Below are 26,490 nucleotides of genomic sequence, written 5' to 3'. Positions count from 1 at the left end.
AGAAACGTTCATTAAGATATCAGTTCTCCTGAGTAGCTATTTTTTAGGACTGTACTATTCTAGTCTGTATTTTTAGGTAAAGTCAGACTACTGTTAAGGGCAGAAGGAATTGTACTTACCTACCAATGGAAGAAAAACATTTTCTATTACCTTAAATTAATAATAATGCAAAGTGATCTGACATGTTTGGTAGATGTCTTACACAGTCTTGCAAAAGTGAATAGACTATGTTTCTTAGTTATATTCTTGAATTCCTGTTTGAATGTAGTTGTTTTAGGACTCTGTGTTTCTTTAATATTAAAAATCAAGAAAAGTTATTTGAGAACAAGTTCCAAAGGATGTGTGGAAGCTCAATTTGAATGAGGTGGATAAAAGTTGTGGATTCAAAGTACTAAAATATGTAATGCCATTAGGTTTTCAGTTTAGTATTTCTTTAATCCCTTGGGAAATGTTTTTATTGTTATATAGATTTTCTCACTTGTAGATTTTTGTCTTGAAGAAGATAAAATGCTGTTCTGTCTAGAGGGCATGAATTATAAACATGGAAAAGGTTTTTCTACTTTATTGTCGCTTAACTTTTAGCTAGTGCTTCTCTGGAGTGGCCATTATAACTTTTTTCCTAGTATTTATTGCTGTTGACTGGCATTGGGACTTATAAAAATGTGCAAGATTATTTTGATTTTTGTTTTAGAATTTAATTTCTCTGACAGTGATGGAAAGCCCTGAGGGAAAACTGTAAAGGAGGCAAGAAACAACGTTTTTCTTCTAAACAAAGACTTGAAAGTAAAGCGGGAAAAAGAACATCTATGAAACCCTTAAACATAATTCGATTAACATGATGAAGACTTTAAAAACTTATCCTTGATTTCATCACCCTGATATAACCACTCTTTAAAGTTTTAAACCAATTTCCAAGCTAATAAATGTATTAATTAAAAAAATTTTTTTTAATGAAGTTATTTAGGAAAGTGGTTAAAATGAATGAAACAGTTTCTAAGTGCTACGTTTGCCCTTTCAGAGAATTTTATGTAATAGGTTGATAATTTAGAATTAATTTATATTCTCCAGTGGGAACATTGCATTTGTTTGGTTCTGTAGGCCTGGTCTGAAAGTATGCAAAGAGGCCAGAGGCCCTGTAAAGGGGACATTTCCAGGAAAAGTTCTATGTTGTATATGGAAAAACCCTGGCTCGAGATAGAATTCTTGCCAAATTGTCATAAACTGTTAGATTCTAATTGAATACTACATTGCTTTATATCACAACCATCTTTTTTCACACTGGTTTCCATAGTCTTAAAATAATTGAGGGTCTACCTGAAAGATGAATTAAATATTATATTTCGTTAATCTAAAAAATTTTTTTCCTCTTATAATACTTAAAACTAGGATCTTAAGTAATTTATATGTGGTTTGGTTTTCTTTTGTTTTAATGGATGGGAGGAAAAGGCAAGTGATCTGTTTTCAGGAAGGTAAAGCTAAAAAGATAATTTATTTAAGAATAGTATTCTTTCCAAACCTGTTTAGTCTCGGTTTGTTGTGATGAACAGCATTCACCAGACATTCCTGCTTCTAATTCAGTTGTCTAGGATACTCAATAGACCCTCATTCTTGGCTCATTAACAAAACAGATGTGAGAAAGAATATTGTGTGGTTTTTCAACCATAGTGGTTATGCTGTTAGGATACATGAACAGCCTTTCTGTATTTGGAGTTTCTATAGTTTTCTGCCATTATCTGTGTTTTTAATATTAATGATTTTCTTTGGCTACCCATTGCTTTAAAAAAAAAAAAGACTACTGAGATTTAGCAAAATCTTGTTACACAACTGATGCTTTCTCTTATATCTTAAATGTGGGCTCTCTGTGGTTTGGTTGCAATAAATTATGTACATTAGTCTGGAATGTTAGTTTAATGAAATAATCTGTAAGAATTCTTGTTTTAAATCAGCCAGTTATTCCTCTGTTGTTTCTAAATTATCAGGTTCTTGAGAAATCAGAAGATATCTGTAGGATATAGTCATGGGATATTTTTATATTCTTCATTTTTGCAAGAAAGTGTTCTCGGTTGTAGGCTTACATAATACAATTTTTGAGTCATTACCAATATTTGATATTTTAACTGATTTCTAAATCTTACAACAGAAGTTCATTAATATATCTCTGAATTTTAAAAAAGGTTGAAGAATAGATTGCAAAATAGGCTTATATCTTAGCAGTGAAGTCCTTTTTTTTGTTTGTTTGAAGAAACTTATAGCTTCTAAATTAGGACTTGCTCTCTGGGTATTTAACATAAAAGTGGCATTCTCTAAAATTACTCAAAATTTTTCTAAATTTTTGCTTGGGTGATCAAAGTTTTTCAAAAGCTACCCAAACTTTAATTATAAAATAAATCTCAAGGCATTTCCATAGTGCGTGGGCTACTTGTTTTCCAGGGGGAAAAATGGCTTTGAAATAATGGTTCCCCATAGTGCATCTGAGAAATTTAGCCCCCAACAGTCTGAATGTTCTAGAGTGATTATTTAGCTACAGTGAATATAATAAATGTAATCTGATATAAGTGCATTGTGTTTGTACAGGTTCACTGAATGAATACGTAGACTTAGTAGATAAGAAGTTACTGAAATCTCATGCTGATGTTTACTAGTTAGCCTTGTGGAGTTAACTAGTAAACAGAGGCATTTAATTATGTCAAATTTTGAGGTCAACACATTTATTTTTTCAAAACAAAAATAAAAATTTTTTCCTGCTTGTAAAAATGCATGTTTATTATTTTTAAAAAAGCAAACAGTATAGGAAAGTCTAAAATAGAAATGACAATAATATGATCCCATTCTCCAGATAAAACCATTGCAAATTTTTCTTGTATATCTTCTCAAACGTCCATCCATCTGTCATCATATAGTTTTTAACCTGCTTTTTCTACTCAATATTGTATCATGGATATTTTTCTTTATCATTACTTATATCTATGTAGCAATATAGCAACATAATAATTTTTACTGAGTACATAGCATTTAAATTTTTTATTTTATTTATTTATTTTTTTGCTGCACTGCATGGCTTGTGGGATCTTAGTTCTCAGAGCAGGGATTGAACCCAGGCCCTTGGCAGTGAAAGCACAAAGTTCTAACCACTGGACTGCCAGGGAATTCCCGCATTTAATTTTATATTATTAATTAGTGTCATTGATGGTGGATTAGATTTCTTTCCAGTTTTTTTATAAAATTATAACTAAAACTTTGGTAATTATCCTAATATATACATCTTTGTATAGTGATCCAGTGATTGCTTTAGGATAAATTCCTAGAAGTAGAATGGTTGAAACGAGGTATCCCATGAATATCAAAGCAAAAGTTCCCAGTGAAAATCCACAATTTGGTAATAGGCTGTAGTAGTGCTGTAGTTGATTCTTATTTATTCATTGCTTATTTTCATCAATCACATTTACTATAGACTGTAATTTAGCTTTGGACTCACTAGTACATGTTAGATTGTTAGGTCAGTGAACAACACGCACATATGCTTTGAAAATGTATGGTTTTTTGTTTGAAGTTTAACATGGTTAGCTGTTATTAGCCAGTACTTGCTGTAGCTACTAAAAGAAAAGTTTGAAGTAGAAATGCCAGATAGTGCTTTTTATTTCTGTGTAATTACATTTTCAACTCTATTGGGCAATATATGTATTTGTTAAATAACTAAAATATGCCTCTCTGGAAGTATAATTTGTTGTATTGACAGAATTATTTCTTCCAGTAATTTACATTAAAATATTTTGTATACTTAAATTTGATGATTTTATGGTCAGTTACAGTAGAGTTCTGTTACATTGCTTATTCATGAAACAGAATTTTGGTTTTTACCAGTTTGTATAAAAAGCATGAGGGAAAATAACAATAATGGAGAAAAAAATCGTCAGTGTAATATAGTGTAGAAAGCATGGGTTTTGGAAACAAATCCTGGCTCTCAAATTAACATGGTAACGATGTGTCGTTGTAGGTTCATCGATTGTAACAAATGTACCACTCTGGTGTGGGGATGTTGATATTCGGGGAGGCTGTGCATATGTGGGGGCAGGAGGCATATGGGCAATCTCTACCTTCTGCTCAGTTTTGCTGTGAACCCACAACTGCTCTAAAAAATAAAGTCTATTAAAAATTAATTGTGACTTTGGGCAGTGCTTTTAATCTTCCTTAATCTTAGTTTCCTTATCTGTATAATGGTATAGTAAAGAGATTCAGTATGCAAAGGAAATGACATTCCTCTCTTCCTAATTTTTAAGACATTTTATTATAGAAAATTGAGGATGTATATGCAGAACTGTATAATAAACTCCCATGTACCCATCGCCCATGTCCAGTCATGTCCGTTCTACTTTCCCCTCCCCTGTATTTTTTGAAGCATATTCTAGACATAATAATATTTTATTTATAAATATCTACTAAGTACATCTATAAGAGATATGGGGGACTTCCCTGGTGGTCCGGTGGTTAAGACTCCATGCTTTCACTGCAGGGGGAGCGGGTTCAATCCCTGGTTGGGGAACCTTGCAAGGCGAAGCCAAAAAAAAAAAAAGTTATGGACTCTTTAAATAAGCCACAGTACCATTATCACAGCATAAAATAATAGTATAACCCTTTATATCAAATATTCAGTCAGTATTCAAATTTCAGCTTGTCTCAGATATTATTCTTTTTTTTTTAAACAATTTGCCTCTTTAAAATTTATTTCATTTTTGAGTCAGGATCCAGATAAGTTTCCCACATTGTGAATGATTGATATGTCTTTTAAGCGCCTCTTAATTTGTAAGTTTTCTATCCTCTTTCCCCCTACTATTTATGGATTGTTTGTCCTTTTAGACTTTCTCACAGTCTGGATTTTGCTGGTTCCATCTTCATGGTGTAATTTAACGTGTTTCTCTAAATTTACTGTAAACTGCTAGGACCAAAAAGCTTGATCAGATTCAAGGCATGTGGGATCTTAGTTCCCCATCCAACCAGGGATCGAACCCCCATCCCGTGCAGTGGAAGTGTGGAGTCTTAACCACAGGACCACCAGGGAAGTCCCCTCAGGGTATTCTTTTTTTTTTTTTCCCCCTGGCATGCGGGCCTCTCACTGTTGTGGCCTCTCCCATTGTGGAGGACAGGCTCCAGACGCGCAGACTCAGCGGCCATGGCTCACGGGCCCAGCCGCTCCGCGGCATGTGGGATCCTCCCGGACAGGGGCACGAACCCGTGTTCCCGGCATCGGCAGGCGGACTCTCAACCACTGCGCCACCAGGGAACCCCAGGGTATTCTTTTTGAACTTACTGCAGTCAGGTTTTTGTCCCTAGAACTTCACTGAAATTGCTTTTATCAAAGTCAACAAAGAATTTGTTAAACCCAGTAGTCAGTTCCCAAATCTTAATTTTATTTGTCTCTTCAACTTCATTTGATTACTTTGCTTCCTTCTGGACATTCCTTTTCCACTTGGCTTCCTGGCCACCACATTCTCCAGATCCTCCTCCAACCTTATTGGCTATCACTTTTCTGCTTCCTTGCTGTTTCATCTTCATCTCCCCAATCTCTAAACATTGGGAGTTTCCCAGAGCTTATTAGTATTCTTCTGTATCCTGCCACAGTCAGGGTGATCTCCTCTGGTCCAGTGGTTTCAAATATCACTAATATGCCAAGGGCACTCATAGCTACATTTCCAGCCTGGACCTCTCCCTTGAACTCCACACCCATCTAACTGCCTACTAGATGCCTACTTGTACAGAAACCTTGACGTTAACATGTCCTAAAAATCCTCTTGATTTCTTCTCAAAGCTTTCTATTATTCCTGAGTCTTTCCTGTCTCAGTAAGTGCATTTCCAATTCTTTTAGTTGCTTAGACCAAAAAGCTTTGAGAGCTCTTTTCTCTCATACCCCACACCTAATCCATTAGCAGTTCCCGTTGGGTCTACCATCTAAATATTTTCCACAGTGACCTCATTCCCATAGCTGCTACCACCCCTGCCCTAGCCAACATTATCTTTTGCGTGGAAAGTCGACTAGCCTACTAACTGGTCTCCCTGCTTGTACTTTTACATATAATTTTTCATACAGCAGCTGGAGTGATTGTTTAAAAAAAGTTTGTCAGATCATAATGCTTCTTGATTCAGAACGCTTTGTTGGTTTCTCATGTCTCAGAATAAAATCCAAAGACCTCATCATGGCTTGCAAATCCTATAAGATCTGATCTCCCAGCATCTTTCTGACCTCATCTCCTACCGTTCTCTCTGCTCCAGGCACAGTGGTCTCCTTGCTGTTCATCAAACACCAAGCAAACTTCTGCTTTTTCCTTTATACTTGACTTTTCCTTGCCTGGAATGCTCTTTCAGCTGTCTACATGACTTTTTCTTTCACTTCTGTTTTATGCCTACTTGTCACCTTTTCAAAGAGGTCTTCTTTGACAAACCTATCTAATATGGCTAACTACCTCTCCCCCCACACACACATTTTCTATCCCCGTAACCTATCTTATTTTTTTAAAATAAATTTATTTATTTATTTTTATTTTTGGCTGCATTGGGTCTTTGTTGCTGTGCGTGGGCTAAGCGGCGAGTGGGGGCTACTCTTCATTACGGTGCCCGTGCTTCTCATTGGGTGGCTTCTCTTGTTGAAGAGCACGGGCTCTAGGTGCACGGGCTTCAGTAGTTGTGGCTTGCGGGCTCTAGAGCGCAGGCTCAGTAGTTGTGGTGCACAGGCTTAGTTGCTCCGCGGCATGTGGATCTTCCCAGAGCAGGGCTCGAACCCGTGTCCCCTGCATTGGCAGGTGGATTCTTAACCACTGCGCCACCAGGGAAACCCTAACCTATCTTATTGTTTTATAGCAGTTATTGCTACCTAATTGGCAAAAAAGAAATACAATATAATCTGCCCCACACCCCTATAAAACCTTCATGAGGACCAGGTCTTTATTGTTATTATTAAAATTATTCACTTGAACAATGTTTCGCACTTAGGATACAGTAAATATTTGTGGGTTTTGTTTGCTTGTTTGTTTGTTTTTTGTGATACGCGGGCCTCTCACTGTTGTGGCCTCTCCCGTTGCGGAGCACAGGCTCCGGACGCGCAGGCTCAGCGGCCATGGCTCACAGGCCCAGCCGCTTCGCGGCATGTGGGATCTTCGCGGACCGGGGCACGAACCCGCGTCCCCTGCATCGGCAAGCGGACTCTCAACCACTGCGGCACCAGGGAAGCCCTACAGTAAATATTTGAACACATTTACGAGTCAATGAATGGATGACTTAATGAATGATAGATTTTCAGCACGTGTTAGTTTGTAGTAGTATAGTGTACTGATTAAAAGCCCAGGCTCTGAAATCAGACTGCCTGTTTGCAAATTGTAGCTTTGCCACTTTCTGTGAACATGTTTTTTAATCTCCTTGTGCTTCAGTTTCCTCAGTATAGTATAGTACCTGCCTCAAAAGTTATGTTGTAAGAAGTCACCAAATGTATATCAGATATATAATACTCAATACATGTTAGCTGTTATTGTTGTTGTAATTTTGGGTTATCCCCGAGTATATTGTGAACTACTTAAGCAAAGTAACTGACTTATTAATTAATCCATGTATCTATAAAACCTCGAACATAATAATTGTTCAATAAATAGAATAGATAAATGACTTTTTATGTTTTTGATTTTTAAAAAATTGTCTATGGGGGCAGTGAATTTCAGAAGAGAATGGGGGTTATAGAAAAATAAAACATTATTAAGCCAATCTTGATAGTCATCACATGTAAATAAAACAGCAGAAAGTTATTTTTTTAAACACATAAAAGGTTTTTAAAAATTTTAATGCCTAATGCTAGAGAGGGCATAGGAGAGAAATCTGGTGATAGTAATGCATTTATATGCCAGTTTGGTAGTAAATACCAAGAGTCAGAAACATGTTTCTGTTCCTATCCTTTGACCTGGTAGGTCTCTTTCTGAAATTTATCTGAAGGAAAAAATTCTATATGCCACTTTCCCTCTGTAGCTCCCCCAAATAAAACAGTAGGTGCTTGATGCAGAGAAATTCACTTAGCATAGTTGTGTGAAATGTTGTAGCTGTTTATTTATATTAATATTTATTGAAGAGCTACTACTTTTTTTAATGGCTTCTGTGCCAGGCACATCTAGAATGTATAGGTCATTTTATCTAATTTTTAAAATAAGGTAACTGAATGTACCTCAACATAAGAGAGGCCATATATGACAAAGCCCACAGCTAGTATCCTACTCAGTGGTGAAAAGCTGAAAGCTTTTCCTCTGAGATCAGGAGCAAGACAAGAAGCCTCCTCTCAACACTTTTATTCAAATAGTGCTGGAAGTCCTAGCCAGAACAGTTAGGCAGGAAAAAGAAAGAAAAGGCATCTGAATTGGAATGGAAGGAGTAAAATTGTCTCTGTTTGCAGATGACATGCTATTATATATAGAAAACCCTAAAGACTGCATGAAAAACTATTAGAAGTAATAAATGAATTTAGTAGAGTTGCGGGATACAAAATCAATATACAAAATCTATTGCATTTCTGGACTTCCCTGGTGGTCCAGTGGTTAAGAATCCGCCTTCCAGTGCAGAGGACGCAGGTTTGATCCCTGGTCGGGGAACTAAGATCCCACATACTGTGGGGCACCTGAGCCCGCGCGCTGCAACTACTGAGTCCGTGCGCTCTAGAGCCCACGTGCCACAACTAGAGAGCCCACGTGCTGCAACTACTGAGTCCATATGCTCTGGAGCCTGTGTGCCACAACTAGAGAAGCCCATGCAACACAACGAAAGATCCCACATGCCTCAACGAAAGATCCCACATGCCTCAACAAAGATCCTGCGTGCCGCAACTAAGACCCGATGCAGCCAAATAAATAATAAATCTATAACAAAAAAGCCAAAATCTACTGCATTTCTATACACTAACAACTAAATATCAAAAAGATAAATTTTTTAAAAGTCCCATTTATGGTAGCATCAAAAACAATAAAATGCTTATGAATAAATTTAACCAAGAAAGTCAAAGATCTAGGGGCTTCCCTGGTGGCGCAGTGGTTGAGAGTCCGCCTGCCAATGCAGGGGACACGGGTTCGTGCCCCGGTCTGGGAAGATCCCACATGCCGCGGAGTGGCTGGGCCCATGAGCCATGGCCAATAAGCCCGTGCGTCCAGAGCCTGTGCTCCGCAATGGGAGAGGCCACAACAGTGAGAGGCCCGCAGACCGCCAAAAAAGAAAAAGAAAGTCAAAGATCTACACATTGAAAACTATAAGACATTGATGAAAGCAATCAAAGAAGACACAAATATGTGGAAAGATATCCTGTGCTCATGGATTGGAAGAATTAATATTGTTTAAATGTCCACACTACCCAAAGTGATCTACAGATTCAGTGCAGTCCCTATCAAAATTGCAATGACAAAAAAAAAAAGAAAAAAATTGCAATGGCATTTTCTACAGAAATAGAAAAAACAATCCTAAAATTTATGTGGAACCACAAAAGACCCCCAATAGCTAAAGCAGTCTTGAGAAGGATGAACAAAGAAAACTTCCTGATTTCAAACTATATTATAAAGTTATGTCAAAACAGTGTGGTATTGGCATAAAAATAGGCACATAGATCAATGTGAGCCCAGAAATAAACCCATGCATGTATGGTCAGTTAGTTTTTGACAAAGGAGCAAAGACTATACATGGGGAAAGGATAGTCTCTTTAATAAATGGTGTTGGGTAAACTGGATAGCCATATGCAAAAGAATGAAACTAGACCCCAACTTATACCATATATAGAAATTAAAATGGATCAAAGACTTTAACAGAAGACCTGAAACCATAAAACTCCTAGAAGAAAACAGCACGTGAGCTCCTTGACATTGGTCTTGGCAATGATTTTTAAAATTTAATAGCAAAAGCAAAGGCAACAAAAGCAAAAATAAAGAGGTGAGACTCCATCAAACTAAAAAGCTTCTGCTCAGCAAAGGAAACCATTGGCAAAATTAAAAGGAAACTTATAGAATGGGAGAAAATATTTGCAAACCACATACCTGATAGAGGGTTAGTATCCAAAATATACAAGAAACTCTTACAACTCAGTAGCAAAAAAACCAACTCAGTTAAAAAATGGGCAAAGGGCGGAGCAGCTAAGCCTGTGCACCACAACTACTGAGCCTGTGCTCTAGGGCCCGCGAACCACAATTACTGAGCCCGCGTGCCGCAACTACTAAAGCCCACGTGCCTAGAGCCTGAGCTCTGCAACAAGAGAAGCCACTGCAATGAGAAGCCCGCTCACCGCAACGAAGAGTAGCCCCCGCTCACCGCAACGAAGAGTAGCCCCCGCTCGCAGCAACTAGAGAAAGCCCGCACAGCAACGAGGACCCAACAATGAAGACCCAATGCAGCCATAAATAAATAGATAGTTAGATAGATAAATTTATTAAAAAAATAAAATGGGCAAAGGACCTGAATAGACATTTTTCCAAAGAAGACATACAAATGGCCAACTGGTACATAAAAGGTGCTCAGCATCACTAGTCATCATGGAAATGCAAATCAAAACCACAGTGAGATATAACCTCATACCTGTTAGGATGACTTTTATCAAAAAGACAGGATGATAAATGCTGTTGTGAGTGTGGAGAAAAGAGAAGCCTTATACACTGTTGGTGGGAACATAAACTGGTATGGCCACAATGGAAAACTGTGTGGAGGTTCCTCAAGAAATTAAAAATAGAGCTACCATATGTTCCTTTACCAGGGGGGAAGGGTGGAGGGGAGAGATAGATTGGGAGTTTGGGATTGACATGTACACACCGCTGTAATTAAAATAGATAACCAACAAGGACCTACTGTATAGCACAGGGAACTCTGCGCAATATTCTGTAATAACCTAGATGGGGAAAGAATTTGAAAGAAATAGACACATGTATATGTATAACTGAATCACTTTACTGTTCACGTGAAGCTAACACAACATTGTTAATCAACTATACTCCAATATTTAAAAAAAAAAAAAAGAATAGGGCTGCCATATATTCCAGCAATCCCACTTCTGGGTATATATCCGAAGGAAACGAAACCATTATCTTGAAGAGATATCTGTACTCTAATGTTCATTGCAGCATTCACAATAGCCAGGGTATGGAGACTGTCTTAAGTATCCATCAGCGGATGAATGAATCAAGAAAATGTGATGTGTGTATACACACACACACACACACACACACGTATACACATAGTGGAATATTACTTAGCCTTAAAAAAAGAAGGGAATCCTGTTATTTCTGACAATATGGATGAGCCTGGAGGGCACTATGCTAAGTATAATAAGACAAAGACAAATACTACATGGTATCACTTATATGTGGAATCTAAAAATAAAAAGTCAAACTCAGAAACAGTAGAAAAATGGTTGCCAGGGAGTGGGGGAAATTGGGAAAAGTTGGTACAAGGGTACAAACTTTGAGCTATAAAATAAATAAGGTCTGAGGATCTAATGTATAACATAGTGACTATAGTTGATAATACTCTGTTGTATAATTGAAATTTGCTGAGAGAGTAGAACTTAAATGTTCTAAGTCCCCCCTCATCCCCCAAAAAAGGTGAATATGTGGAGTGATGAATGAGTTAATTAACTTGATGGGGAGAATCTTTTCACAGTGCACAGGTATGTCAAATCATTGTGTTGTGCAGTCTAAATATCATTTTAAAAAATACACTACCAAATGTAAAATACATAGCTAGTGGGAAGCAGCCGCATAGCACAGGGAGATCAGCTCTGTGCTTTGTGACCACCTAGAGGGGTGGGATAGGGAGGGTGGGAGGGAGACGCAAGAGGGAGGAGATATGGGGATATATGTGTACATATAGCTGATTCACTTTGTTATAAAGCAGAAACTAACACACCATTGTAAAGCAGTTATACTCCAATAAAGATGTTAAAAAACAAAAGATCCCACATATAAGTGAAAATAATAATAATAGGCAACTGAGTCTTAGAGGCTGTGACTTTCCCCTGGTCATTAGATCTGGAATTTGAACTCAGGTTTGAGACCATACTTCAGTTGAAGTAATTAATATAATTACTCCTTTTATCAGTTAAGAGTTTTAGTTGCAAATAACAGCAATCCAACAGAAACTAATTTAAGCAAAAGGGGTTTATTGGCTCATGGAACGCAAGGCAGGTTGAATAGAAGGCAATAGGAAGAACCGGTTTGCAGCTGAGCTTGCATCTGGAGCAGGTGGAACTAGTAACTGATGGTATCAGACTGCTCCATCTCTTATTTTGATTTCTCTCTATTTGTAGCTCTCTACTTGTAGCTTCCATTTTCTCTCACTGTTGATTGGCTTTTTCTACACATCAGAACACCTGATCTCCAACAGCTATTATATCTCACAGCTTTAGTCCCTGAAGAGGAAATACCTGATTGTTGTTTAGGTCCCAAGTTAAAACAAAAAAAGTCCCAGGGAAAAGGCTTATTACTTTCTCTTGGTTCTGGTGTCCATCCCTAGATGAGTCAGTTGTGGTGTCAAATTCACGTAAGAATATATCAATTGCTGGTATTCATGTAGTACGTGAGAGAGTGTGTAGTTTTCAAGAGAATAGCCAGTAGGTGGAGGAAAAGGGTGGGGTTGTGTTTAGCATACAATCCTGTGAATATCCACTACAACTGCTTATGTTTCACTATTTATAATAGTGAAACATTGGAAGCAAGCTAAATATTCTTGAGTGGAACCTGGTCAGTTTTACTTCATCAACTTAATGTATTATTACATAACCATTAAAATTATGAATATGAAGACCTTAGTAATACAGATATGCTTATGAGGCTATGTTAAGTGGGAACAGAATATAACATTTTATATACAGTGTGTTTGCTTCTGTGAAACTTGAAAATGTAATGGAAGGGATTCAGATTACTCAAACAAATTTATGAGGTAGTGTGACAGAGGGTCACTGTGCTCCACAGTCTGGTCCCTAGCTTTGCAGATCCTGATGCTTGGTTTTGCCAGGCATCCAGAGCTGATCATCACCTTGATGGACCGATTGATGCTAACCAAGTTCACAAGAAACTAATATATAAGTCATAATGCCAATTTAATTATTTACAAAGAAAAATACCATTTCCAGAGCATAAAGAAGATTCATGTTGACTAGTCAGCGACTTATCTCCCTCCGGCCATCTATATGGGTATACAGACAGTAATCAGAAGGTTGCTTTGTAATCGTGGAATCAGAACAAGGGACTTAATATGATGTGCTCTTTAGTATTAGGGATAGAAATATGAGTCACTCATAAACTCTGTCCTCAGGTCACTCAATTTGTAAGAAAATGCAGGTAGTTAAATAGCTATAGAATTTTCTCCGTGTGGAGTAGACAGATTATTTTATTAGGCTCAGAACTTCACTAAAGAAAACTAAAAAATCTGGATAAGATGGAACAAAATGCCTTCTTAAGAGGATGGAATAATTAAGAATAGGTTACTGAAAATCAGACATTCTGTATCACAACCACTAGTTGGGAGACTATTTCCCTTTATTTTATTTTTATAAATGTATTTTATTTATTTTTGGGCTGCGTTGGGTCTTCTTTGCTGCGCATGGGCTTTCTCTAGTTGTGGCGAGCAGGGGCTACTCTTTGTGCGAGCTTCTCGTTGCGGTGGCTTCCGTTGTTGAGGAGCACGGGCTCTAGGCGCGTGGGCTTCAGTAGTTGTGACACGTGGGCTCAGTAGTTGTGGCGCACGGGCTTAGTTGTTCCGAGGCATGTGGGATCTTCCCAGACCAGGGATCAAACCCGTGTCCCCTGCATTGGCAGGGAGGGGGATTCTTAACCACTGCGCCACCAGGGAAGTACCCCCTGAGTTAATTTTTGAAAAAAGTTTTAGGTCTGTGTCCAGATTCTTTTTTTTTTTCCCCCTTTAGCATGTGGATATCCATCCACTTATCAGCACCATTGCTTGAAAAGACTCCTTTTTCCGTTGAATTGCCTTTGCTCCTTTGTCAAAGATCAGTTGACTTGTGGTTCAATTTTGGGGCTGTGTATTCCTCTGATGTATTTTTCTATTCTTTGACAAAAACCCACACTGTCGCGATTATTGTAGCCTTGTACATTAGCACCAAAAAAAGGAAAGAAAGAAATACTTAGGTATAAATCTAACAAAATATGTACGAGATCTATGTGAGGAAAACTACAAAACTCTGGTTTAAAAAAATCAAAGAAATCAAAGAAAATCTAAATAAATAGAGATATTTTATTATACATGGATAGGAAGACTCAGTATAAAGATGTCAGCTTTTCTCAACTTGATTTATATACTTAGCACAATTCCAAGCAAAATCCCAGCAAGTTATTTTGTGGATATTGACAAACTGATTGTAAAGTTTATAGGGAAAGGCAAAATACCCAGAACAACTACATGATATTAAAGGAGATTAAAGTCAGAGAACTGATTGACAGTACCTGATTTCAAAACTTACTGTAAAATATCATAATCGAGACAGTGTATTATTGACAAAAGGATAAACAAATATATCAGTGGAACACAATAGAGAGCACAGCAGAATGGGTTCCAATCTCAGTTCTGCTACTTACTAGCTATGAAATTTTAGGCAAATCATTTCAGTTTTCCTCATCTATAAAATCATTATGAAGTTTGGGGTTCCATTTGTTTATTTTTGCTTTTATTTCTATTGCCTTGGGAAACGTTGGTATGATTTACAATCAAACTTGTAAGGTTTTGCACAGCAAAGGAAACCATAAACAAAATGAAAAGGCATCCTACGGACTGGGAGAAAAATATTTACAAGTGATGCGACCGACAGGGCTTAATTTCCAAAATACACAAACAGCTCCTACAATTCAATGACAAAAAAACCCATTAAAAAAGGTGGGCAGAAGACCTAAATAGACATTTCTACAAAGAAGACATAAAGATGGCCAACAGGAACATGAAAAGATGTTCCACATCGCTAATTATTAGAAAAATGAAAATCAAAACTACAGTGGAAAAAAAAAAAAAAAAAACTACAGTGAGAGGGCTTCCCTGGTGGCGCAGTGGTTGAGAGTCCGCCTGCCGATGCAGGGGACACGGGTTCATGCCCCGGTCCGGGAAGATCCCACATGCCACAGAGCGGCTGGGCCCATGAGCCATGGCCACTGGGCCTGCACGTCCGGAGCCTGTGCTCCGCAACAGGAGAGGCCACAACAGTAAGAGGCCCACATACCGCAAAAAAAAAAAAAAAAACCTACAGTGAGGTATCACCTCACACCAGTCAGAATGACCATCATCAAATTTACAAATAATAAATGCTGGAGGGTGTGTGGAGAAAAAGGAACCCTCCTACACTGTTGGTGGGAATGTAAATTGGTACAGTTACTATGGAAAACAGTATGGAGGTTCCTCAAAAAACTAAAAATAGGGTTGTCATATGATCCAGCAATCCCACTCCTGGGCATATACCCAGACAAAACTGTAATTCGAAAAGATATATGCAACCCTATGTTCATAGCAGCACTATTTACAATAGCCAAGACATGGAAACAGCCTAAATGTCCATCAACAGATGAATGGATAAAGAAAATGTGGTATATGTACACAATGGAATATTACTCAGCCATTAAAAAGAATGAAATAATGCCATTTGCAACAACATGGATGGACCTAGAGATTATCATACTAAGCAAAGTAAGTCAGAAAGAGAAAGACATACTATATGATATCACTTATATGTGGAATCTAAAATACAACACAAATGAACATATCTATGAAAGAGAAACAGACTATAGACAGAGAGAACAAATTTGTGGTTGCCAAGGGAGAGGCTGGGTTGGGGAGGGAAGGACTTGGAGTTTGGGATTAGCAGATGTAAACTATTATATATCGGATGGATAAACAACAAGGTCCTACTGTATAGCACAGGGAACTATATTCAATATCCTGTGGTAAACCACATTGGAAAAGAATATGAAAAAGAATATATATGTATAACTGAGTCACTTTGCTGTACAGCAGAAATTAAACACAACAATGTAAATCAACTATACTTCAATAGTAAAAAAAAAATTATTGCAAGGTTTGGTAAGAGCTTGATAAATTTTATCTGTTGTTCATGTTCTGATTTTATCCTGACAGGATTCATAAGAAAGAGGCAGGTTAGGTATTATTTCCATTTTATAGATCAGGAAATAGAATTTCAGGGCTATTAATATTTAACAAAGGTCAAGTGGTTAGATAAATGGCAGAGCCAGAACTATGACCTAGTCTAGAATTACTCATTATTACCTATCTCAGTTTAGGATAGCAAGAAAGATTATGCCCTCAGAAAAGATCTTACAAATATATGAAAACAAAATTTAAAAATAAGTGATGCAGGTGGCACTTTAATGTACTTTCATCCACAGTGAAGAAAAGTTGTTAATTATCTTTTTTCCTATTCTCTGGAAGAATTTGTTTAAGATTAGTATTATTTCTTTCCTTAAATGTTTGGTATAATTCTCTAGTGAAGCCATCTGGATCTGGAATTTTTTAGTGTGTGCATGTGTGTGAATATTTTTAATTGTGGATTTAATTTTTTCAGATAGTTACAGGACTTTTCAGATATTTTAAATGTAAATTCATTTAGATAATATTTACTAACTGAATTTATTGTTTGAATTTTGTTTAACAAAGCTACAACATTTTGAGCTTCAAAAACTTAATGTTAGATATCACCTAGGGTTTGTTTTTTTCTTAACTGTGATAAAATATATATAACATTAAATTTGCTGTCTTAGCAATTTTTAAGTGTACAATTTAGTAGTATTTAAGTACATTCACATTGTTGTGCAACCAATCGCCAGAACTCTTTTCATTTTGCAAAACTGAAACTATGCTCATTAAGCAACAATTCCTTTTTCTACCTTTTTCCCCAGCCCCTGGCAACCGCCCTTCTACTTTGTCTCTATGAATATGACTACTCTAGGTATTAGGTGGAATCATACAGTGTCTTTTTGTGACTGGCTTATTTCACTTAGCATGACCTCTACAAGGTTCATCTATGTTGTAGCATGTGTCAGGATTTCCTTCCTTTTTAAGGCTGATTGATGTCCCATTATAGGTATATACCAGATTTTCTTTATCCATTCATGCGTCAGTGGACACTTAGGTTGCTTCCACCTTTCGTCTATTGTGAATAGTACTGCTATGAGCATAGGTGTATAATTATCTTTTCAATACCCTGCTTTCAATTCTTTTGGGTTTATACCCAGAAGTAGATCATGGATCTACTAGATCGTATGGTAATTCTATTTTTAATATTTTGAGGAACCACTGTACTGTTTTCCAAAACAGCTGCACCATTTTACATTTTATTTGAAAAGAGAACTTTTCAAATTTTATATGCTTTTGTGTACCAGTAAGCTGTATCTTTCTAGGACTTAGTCTATTTCATCAAACTTTCAAATTTATTAACAATGTTTGTAATGTCTTCTGTATCTGTAGTAATACTGATACTTTTTTTCCCGTTTATATTGGTTACTTAAGCCTTTTTTTCTTCTGTTGTAAAAGTCACTGGAATTTATCAATTTTAGTTATCTTTTCAAATAATTGAGTTTGTTGTTCCTTTTTATTGTATATTGTTTTTATTTTGTTCATCTGCTCTTACCCTTCTTTAAGTTTACTTTGCTATTGGTTGCATACATTTTAGATACGATTTGTGCTTTGTTTATGCTCACCTGGGTTTGTGTGCTCCTTTCTACCCCTTCCAAAACAATTTTCCAGAGGTACCCAGTTTTTGTTTCTTTGTATGTTTGTTTTAATGAGGAAAGTAAAGTGGGGTGAAAGAAATTGGTATTAGAAACCATGTCATCTTTCAGCACTAGGCTTCAAGCATTATCAGCTGTACTTAAAACTCTAACTTACTCTGGTTGACAAGATTATTAAATGCAGCTTGTAAGAGTGTCTCTCTCTTTTTTTTCCCCTTCCCTGGCAGGACCCGTTGGGGCCCAGCCCCTACTCATGGTGCCCAGAAGACCTGGCTATGGCACCATGGGCAAACCCATTAAATTGCTGGCTAACTGTTTTCAAGTTGAAATTCCAAAGATTGATGTCTACCTCTATGAGGTAGATATTAAACCAGACAAGTGTCCTAGGAGAGTGAACAGGTAAGAATTCAGAGATCTTTTGCTTTTGGTATTTGTCTTTGCTTTAGAAATTATGTTTATCTTGTATATCTAAATAGCAATGATAATGTCTAACAGTTTGACCAAGAACAGATGGTAATTTGCTTTGAAATTGACTATACTTCAGAGGTGTGATGATGGGAAAAATCTACAAACAGCCTTGAAATTTTTCCATTATAACATAAATTCATATGTTTTCTCTGTGATAATAGAAAAGGTGCAAGTCATTTTTATGTGCTCTTGAAATCAGACTGAGCATTTTTTCCTTTGCTATTAGGTAATATTTATCGGTGCTTTCTTTTTTCTCCCCACCCCACCTCGACCTTATTTACCCCTTTCGTGATGTTCCCTTTAAGATGATGGTGGTTGTCATGGTTTCATGCCTTCTGTTCTCCTGATCCTCAACTCCTAACTGTTCCCTACTCTTTTATAGGAACAAGTATGTATGATATATAAAGATTTATCAATCTGCTTTCAATAAGCTTCTTTCACTTCCCCCAAATACTATGGATATGGTTGTGGTTTAGATAATACAGGAACAGAAAAGGAATTTATGACGTGATGTATACCACAAAGGAGGGTTTTTAAAAAAAAATGACTTATGGACAAAATATTTAGAAAACAATGATGTTCAACTTAGCCTTTTAGTTTGTACTATCAAATACCCCAGCCTTTTCTTACTCAGTAAGTATTATTATTAAGAGCCTTCATTTAAAACGTAGATTTATTGCTGTCAAGAAATTTGTAATTTAGTAGAAGAAGAGATAAGACACATAAGAAATATGACATGAATGAGCACTAAGAGACTTTTTAATAACATATAAAAGAAGACCATCATATGAGTGTTATAATTAACATGTAATAAAGAGTTCTTTCTGAGGTCAGGAAGCAAGTTGTGGAGTATTACAAGTGGAGGAATCTTAAAATTATCAACTAATCTGATGCCTTTTTTTTTTTTTCCTGATACCTTTTTTGTAGCTGAAATCCAGAAAGGTTGAGAGGCTTACTCAACAACATTTCTAATAGCAAAGGTGAGACCAGCACTCCAGAATCCTGACTTGATAGTCATTAAGAAATATTTGTAAAGCAAGAAGGAAAGGAATTGGGCTAATCTAAACAGTTGGTAGAACTGCAGATCGTGTAATAAAGAGAACACTTTTTTTTTTTTTTTTTTTTTTTAAGATGAGGCAGCAGTAACAAAGGTACAACAATTGAGAAGAACCAGGTTTAGTGAGCCTAAGCCAGGCTTAAGGGGGGAGGTTCTGGTCAGGTACTACAATAAGCTACCATCTGTGAGTACATGACTTCCTAATCTTGCTGTAGCCTCCACCTCTTTCCTGAGCTTCAGACTTGACACCTGAATATCTATAAAGTGCTTCAAACACAGGTCAAAACAACTTACTCTCAATCCCCATCCCCACACTCCACTCATACTACTATATTCTTTTGCTCTACCTAAATTCCCAAACTAGACCTTCCTTTTTTTCCTGTTGGTTATCAAGTCCTATTGCTTCTGTTTCAGAAATTATTCCCTAATTTGGCCCCTCTCCATCCATACTGCTACCACCTTGGTTTCAGACCCTTATTTGTTATCTAGACTATTGTAATGATCTTCAAATTGGTCTCCCCTAACATTTCTTTCTCTCCCCATTCTCGATAAGTATCCATACTTCTGGCGTAGTTATTCTTTTAAATAAGAAATCTGATTATATCACTCCCCTACTTTAAAATGTATTCAGCTCCCTATTGCCTACAGAATAATATCCCAAATTTAGTATAGCATACCTTTCTTAGTTTGGCTCTAACCTTTATCTTTTTTCATATTCTGCAACTCCTACCTGGAATGCCTTCTCTGCCCTTACCTATCTGGCAAACTTCTATTATTTTTCAAGACAAACCTTTTGAACTCCATAGTCAGATAGTAGTTCATTCTTTTTTTCTTTTTCTTTTTTACAAATAATATTTGGCAGTTTATTAACCAGTGGAGTATATTGCACAACAAATTACCTCACATCTTTCAGAAGAAAAACAATTAAATTTGAAAAGTAAAGACATCACCCACTGAATTCGGACACAGTTAAAATGTGCTTTAAATATTTCTTTGGGAGAAGGGACACAACACTTCTACTCAATTAAGAGAAACATATGTACAGTCCAGGTCTTTTGTTTTCTTTACACCCATCATGCCATGAATTCATAGGTAATGGGTTCCAACAGTTCAGGCTCCTTTCCACTGGTTCTCATGAAGTGTGCTTCTCTGGGTGGAGCAGGCTGGCGCTCCAGCTGAACCCAAGTACCTTTCTCTTTGGCTTCCTTCTTTTTCTGATCATTTTCCTTCACACATTTCAGAAAGCTGTCTTGGCTCTTAGAGTGCTTAATGTGCTTGATAGGCACATTAATTCTCTTGGCAAGAATCTTGCCCTTGTTTGTTTACAACGATGCCAACATTGTGCTAGGTAACACTGTAGACTTTTCCAGTTTTGCCATGGTAACATTTGTGGGGCATTCCTTATGGAACAGTGCCCATTCGCTTGATATCTACAATATCACTTTCTTCTTGATTCGCATGTATGTGGCCAAAGGAACAACTCCGTGTTTTCTAAAAGGCCTAGAGAACATATAGCAAGTACCCCTCCTCCTTCCCTTTGTGTTGGTCATTTTGGTGAATTATTGGAAGATGGTGGTTCCAGCCGAAAGGCCAGATGGTAGTTCATTCTACTATGACCTTGTAGTACTTGGTTGGTGTACACTTTCATTACAGTATTTTTAGTGCGTTATTTGTTACCCTCTTCTCTCAGTGTAACCTCTTCATGAAAAGTAATATTCTTTATCATCATCTTTGTAGCCCTGATCTTAGCTCAATGATTGGCACATAATAAATACTCAGTAAAATGAATGAAATGCTTATAAAAGTAAAATGGGATGAGTGTGTTGGTAGGAGACAGGAAAGAGAACTGGACATTATAGAGGGCTTTGTATGCCTAGATATGGATTTTCAGTTCCCTACCCTTCTCTCCTAGGATATATAGGTTAGTCTTTATGTTAGTGTCCTTCTCTTTTGTCTGTCTTTGGGCTTACAGGGACCAACTGTCTCATGCTGCACTCTCAAATTCCCTTTTTCTTGTTTCTCAAAATGGGGGTGTTAATGTGTAAATTTGAACGAAGGATAATTCTGACCTTTCTGGTAGATGTTTACATTTTTAAAGGGCATTTATTAATCTAAGGAAGTCTCTTAACTGATAGAATGTCTAAGGCAGATATTTCTTAGCTGAATTCCTTATTATTGCCTCTTCACCTTGCCCTGCCTGAAAAAATTGCCCCTAACTTTAGCAGTATATAGTGAAGAATTCTTATACGTTATTTATTGAATAGGAAAATTATATGACGAAAATGTTAGAAAAACAAAATCACTTGAAGACAAAATGGGATGGAATTGAGGAAGTGGTAGGAGTTGGAGGCTTGGGACTTAGAGGGATGTCAATTGAAATTTTTTTTAGTATTTCAGATGAGTTATGAGGGACTAGGGCATTGGCAATAACGTTGGGTAAAAAAGAACAAAATTGTTTATTAGATTTGTTCTTTTTCCTACCTTTTTTTTGGTAGAGGAATAATCACATGTTATATGTGTGTATATGAAGTTGTGTACCGTAGAGTTTCACATGTAGATGCTCAACATGTTGGTTAAGTTTGGGAGGAAAATGTATATAATAAATTAGTGTGGTACATTCTGGTTTTAACTTACAGTCCTTTTGGCATCCCTAATTGTATTTCATCTTTATGTTGCTTTGTCTTCTTACGTTATTTGTCAGTAGGAGTAAAGGATCTGCAATTTAGATGTTCCCAAATGGAAATTTTTTTTATCGTGTACCTTTTATTTGAGTTTTGATAGGAGCTATAGGACTTCCTTGGGACTCTAAAATTGGCGTTAACCAACTTTATACTTTGTTAATAATATTGATTTAATTTTATGTCAACATCCACAAAACTTATTCCCTTTATTTTCTTCAAAAGCCTAGCTTTTGTCTTCACTTTTTGCAATATCATGTAATTAGTCAGTTAAAATTGTTGGTGGGCTTCCTAAATTGGTTCAGTTCTTACACTTCAACAACTAGAATTCTAGAAGTTAGAAGAAACTAAATAGAACTTTACAATTCCTTTTCAATATGAACTAAACAGTTATGGGCCAAAATGCAGCAGTATTTAAATCAACACATATGAGGTTTCTCTTGTCCATATGCCACATGCTCAAATATTTGGCACTGTGGCATTAATCATAATAGTAGAATGATGTATTGCAGCCAAACAAGTTTCCACTTTAGTCAGAAGAGTTTTCTTGGACAAAATATCCAGGAAATGCTTGTGAATCATCTTGTGAGTCAATTTTTCTACTTTAGACTTTCTGTCTGTTGCCTTTTTTATCCTTTCCTCACTTCTTTGGGGAGTGTGTGTCTATGTGTTTCTTTTTTTCCCAATTTAATGATTTGATTATAAAATCATCATTAGTTAAAAGAGCATGTAAAGCAGATTTCAGATGTTTCTTGTTTTTTTTTAACAAGTGAATGGTCTTAAAAATTAATTTCTAGAAATATTATGACCTAAAGTATAAAATCTGTAACTTGAGATTTTTATGCTAGTTTGTCCAGCTACTAAATATATATGAGGGTAAACCATGAATAGACTGTTCCATATTTATTCAAAATTGTTAAATAGTGAAATAGATGGGGAAAGTTGTATTTGCAGCATGATTATAAATATAAGATCTCCTTGCATAAAGGTTTGAAGGAATGTTGAAATAGTTGGTAATAGATTGTGATCGAAGTTTTTGGTTTAATTTTCTTTTACAAATTAAGCATTATCTTATAGTCATTGTACTAGTATGATTGCTGTTACTATTCTATTATGATTAATGACATAGTGCTGAGTGTGCATAGTGCATATGGATGTAATGTAATTCTAATGATTGAATCTTAGAAGGAAAAAATCTATATTGATATGATTTTGGCTTTTAAATAGAAATAGCAAGTCAGAGTGAAGAAACTCTCTTCTACTGTTATTAGGAATATTATTGGCATAGTGTAATAACAGGGTAGTGTGCCAAGAAAGGGATATTCTTTTTTTTTTTTTTTAACACATTGGGTTTTTTTGTTTGTTTGTTTTCTTTTCTTTTTTTTGGCTGCTTTGAGTCTTCGTTGCGGTGCGTGGGCTTCTCACTACAGTGGCTTCTCTTGTTGCAGAGCACGGCCTCTAGGCGCGCGGGCTCAGTAGTTGTGGCTCGTGGGCTTAGTTGCTCCACGACACGTGGGATCTTCCCAGACCAGGGATCAAACCCGTGTCCCCTGCATTGGCAGGTGGACTCTCAACCACTGCGCAACCAGGGAAGTACAGGACATTCTTTTTTTAAATAACATCCTTATTGATATAAAATTCACGTACTACACTATTCACTCATTTAAAGTGTGCAATTCAGTGGCATTTAGTATGTTCACAGTGATAATGTACAACTGTCACTGCAGTCATACTTTAGAACATTTTGTCCTCCACCAAAGAAATCGCATACTCACTAGCAGTCACTCCCCATTGCCTCCCTCCCTGCAGTCCCTGCCCAACACTAATCTACTCTCTGTCTCTGTAGATTTGCCTTTTCTGGACATTTAAATATAAATAGAATCATACAATATGTGGCCTCTGTGTGACCGACCTCTTTCATTTCACGTTTTTGTTTTTTTTTTTGTGTGTGGTATGCAGGCCTCTCACTGATGTGGCCTCTCCCGTTGCGGAGCACAGGCTCCGGACACACAGGCTCAGCAGCCATGGCTCACGGGCCCAGCCGCTCCGCGGCATGTGGGATCTTCCCAGACCAGGGCACGAACCCGTGTCCCCTGCATCGGCAGGCGGACTCTCAACCACTGCGCCACCAGGGAAGCCCCATTTCACGTTTTTTTTGCTTTTTTCTTTTTTGCGGTACGCGGGCCTCTCACTGTTGTGGCCTTTCCTGTTGCAGAGCACAGGCTCTGGACGCGCAGGCTCAGCGGCCATGGCTCACGGGCCTAGCCGCTCCGCGGCATGTGGGATCTTCCCGGACCGGAGCACGAACCCATGTCCCCTGCATCGGCAGGTGGACTCTGAACCACTGCGCCACCAGGGAAGCCCCATTTCACGTTTTCACATAATGTTGTAACATGTATTAGTACTTCATTCCTTTTTATTGCTTAATGATATTCCATTGTATGGATATTTTGTGTATCAGTTCATCAGTTGGTGGACATGTGAGTTGTTCACACATTTTGGCTCTTAATTATGCTGCTATGCACATTCATGTACAGAATTTTGTGTGGGACGTGTTTTCGTTTCTCTTGAGTGTATTCCCAAGAGGGGAATCATATGGTAACTCTATGTTTAACCTTTTGAGGAACTGCCAGACTCTTTTCTAAAGTGGCTGCATCATTTTACATTTCTATTAGCAGTGTGTGGTGATTCCAGTTTCTCTACATCCTCATTAACATTTATCTGTCTTTTTGATTATAGCCATCATAGTGACTGTTAAGTAGTTTCTCATTGTTACTTTGATTTGCATTTCCCTGATGGCTAGTGATATTGACCATATTTTTGTGCACTTATTGGCTATTTGTATATTTTCAGAGAAATGTCTATTCAGGTCTTTTGCCCATTTTTAAATTGGATCATTTGCCTTTTTGTTACTGAGTTGTAGGAGTTCTTTATACCTTATCAGATAAGATGATTTGCAAAAATTTTCTCCCTTTCTGCACCTTGCCTTTTTACTTCCTTTTAAAAAATTTTTTCTTTTTTCTTTTAATTGAAATATAGTTTATTTACAATATTATATTATTAGTTTCAGGTATATAAAATAGTGATTTGATATTTAATAGATTATATTCCATACAAAGTTATTATAAAATATTGGCTATATTCCTTGTGCTGCCTTTTCAGTTTCTTGATGGTATCCTCTGAAACACAAACATTTTTCATTTTGATGAAGTACAATTATTTTTTTCTTTTGCCAGCTGTTCTTTTGGTGTCTTATCTGTAGAGGGGTATGCTTCTGATTAAAATGATTTAGAAGACATACACCAGAAAACACTGCCGGTGAAAATCAAATGGTATAGTTTTGAACGTTTAGCTATCTTGGGGAAACTATATCATGCAAAATATGTCAGTTAAAAAAAAAAAGCAAGTTTTATTTTCCTTGTTAGTTGTTAGTCACTTGGAAGATAGGAAAGCTAATAGATGGTGAATATTTCAAATCTCAAGATTCTTTTAAAGTAGCATTTAAATAAATTACTCAGTAGAAATTAACCTTTTGGCTAATATTCCTACAATATATTTGAAATTCAAAGATAATCTTATAAATAAATATATGTCTGAACATCAGGGACTAGTAGGTAGGGTTTTTTCCTAATATCTATCTATTTGTGTAGATTTAAATTACAATAACAGCTGTATAGTATTCCATTGTAGGATGTGCCTTGACTTGTTTACTTCTAGTATGCTCCATTTTTTTTCTTAGGCTGAGTTAAATTAATTTAAAGCAGTTACCTGAATGTACCATATTATTGTACCAAAGCAGAATGCTATTAGTACTAGATTTCAGGATATATGGATCCTGACTAGAACTATAATTCTAAAGCCTGCAGTAACTTTTAAAAAGATCATTTTTAAAAACTTCCTTATGTTTTCATTAACTGTTTAACTTATTGTGCCCCTGTTTGTGTCAGGCACTGTGCTAAGTTCTGGAGATAACAAGATAAATAAGACATGATTCCTGCCAAGGATTATATAGTCTGTATAGAATGACAAGTTCTGTGAGATGTGCAGTATATGCTGTGATAAAAGATTCCTGCTTTTGGTTAGCGAGGAAGATAGGGTACATGACATTGTTACCTGAGCTGAATAGTTACCCAGTGGACTAGGGGAAAGAATAATCCATAGAGAGAGAGCATGAGCAAAGGTGTGACATGTTTATGTAACAGAAATAGGCCAGTATAAATAGAGTAGCTAGAGTCTGAAAAAGTTGGCCAGCAAGTAGGTTATAAAGGATCTTAAATCCATGCCAAGGCTTGTGAATTCAGAAAGAGTAGAGAGCCACTGGAGGCTTTTGAGCAAATGAGGAACACCTATATTTAAAAGCATTTCTTTCTTTCTTTCTTTTCAGTGTTTTTTTTTTTAATTGGATTATAGTTGAGTTACAATGTTGTCTTAGTTTCTGGTGCTCAGCAAAGTGATTCAGTTTTTTTATATGTGTGTGTGTGTGTGTGTGTTCATTCTTTTTCATATTCTTTTCCATTATGGTTTATTACAGAGTACTGAATACAGTTCCCTGTGC

The 26,490-nt window shown here is 36.7% G+C and overlaps 1 protein-coding gene across 2 annotated transcripts in view; it reads left to right on the top strand.

The window, feature by feature from the left end:
- AGO3 (argonaute RISC catalytic component 3) overlaps positions 1 to 26,490 on the top strand; it is a 127,507-nt gene that overhangs the window by 2,913 nt on the left and 98,104 nt on the right. The window contains exon 2 of one of the 2 annotated variants that reach the window (XM_004266469.3): positions 17,960 to 18,131. In XM_004266469.3, the coding sequence (XP_004266517.1) occupies positions 17,960 to 18,131 (172 nt within the window). Of the gene's footprint in view, positions 1 to 17,959; positions 18,132 to 26,490 lie in introns of those variants that run through there. The other variant, XM_033422144.2, reaches the window with a different exon arrangement.

The sequence above is a fragment of the Orcinus orca genome, chromosome 1, assembly GCF_937001465.1.
Source record: "Orcinus orca chromosome 1, mOrcOrc1.1, whole genome shotgun sequence".
Taxonomy (NCBI): domain Eukaryota; kingdom Metazoa; phylum Chordata; class Mammalia; order Artiodactyla; family Delphinidae; genus Orcinus; species Orcinus orca.
This window is presented reverse-complemented; position numbering and strand designations above follow the sequence as displayed.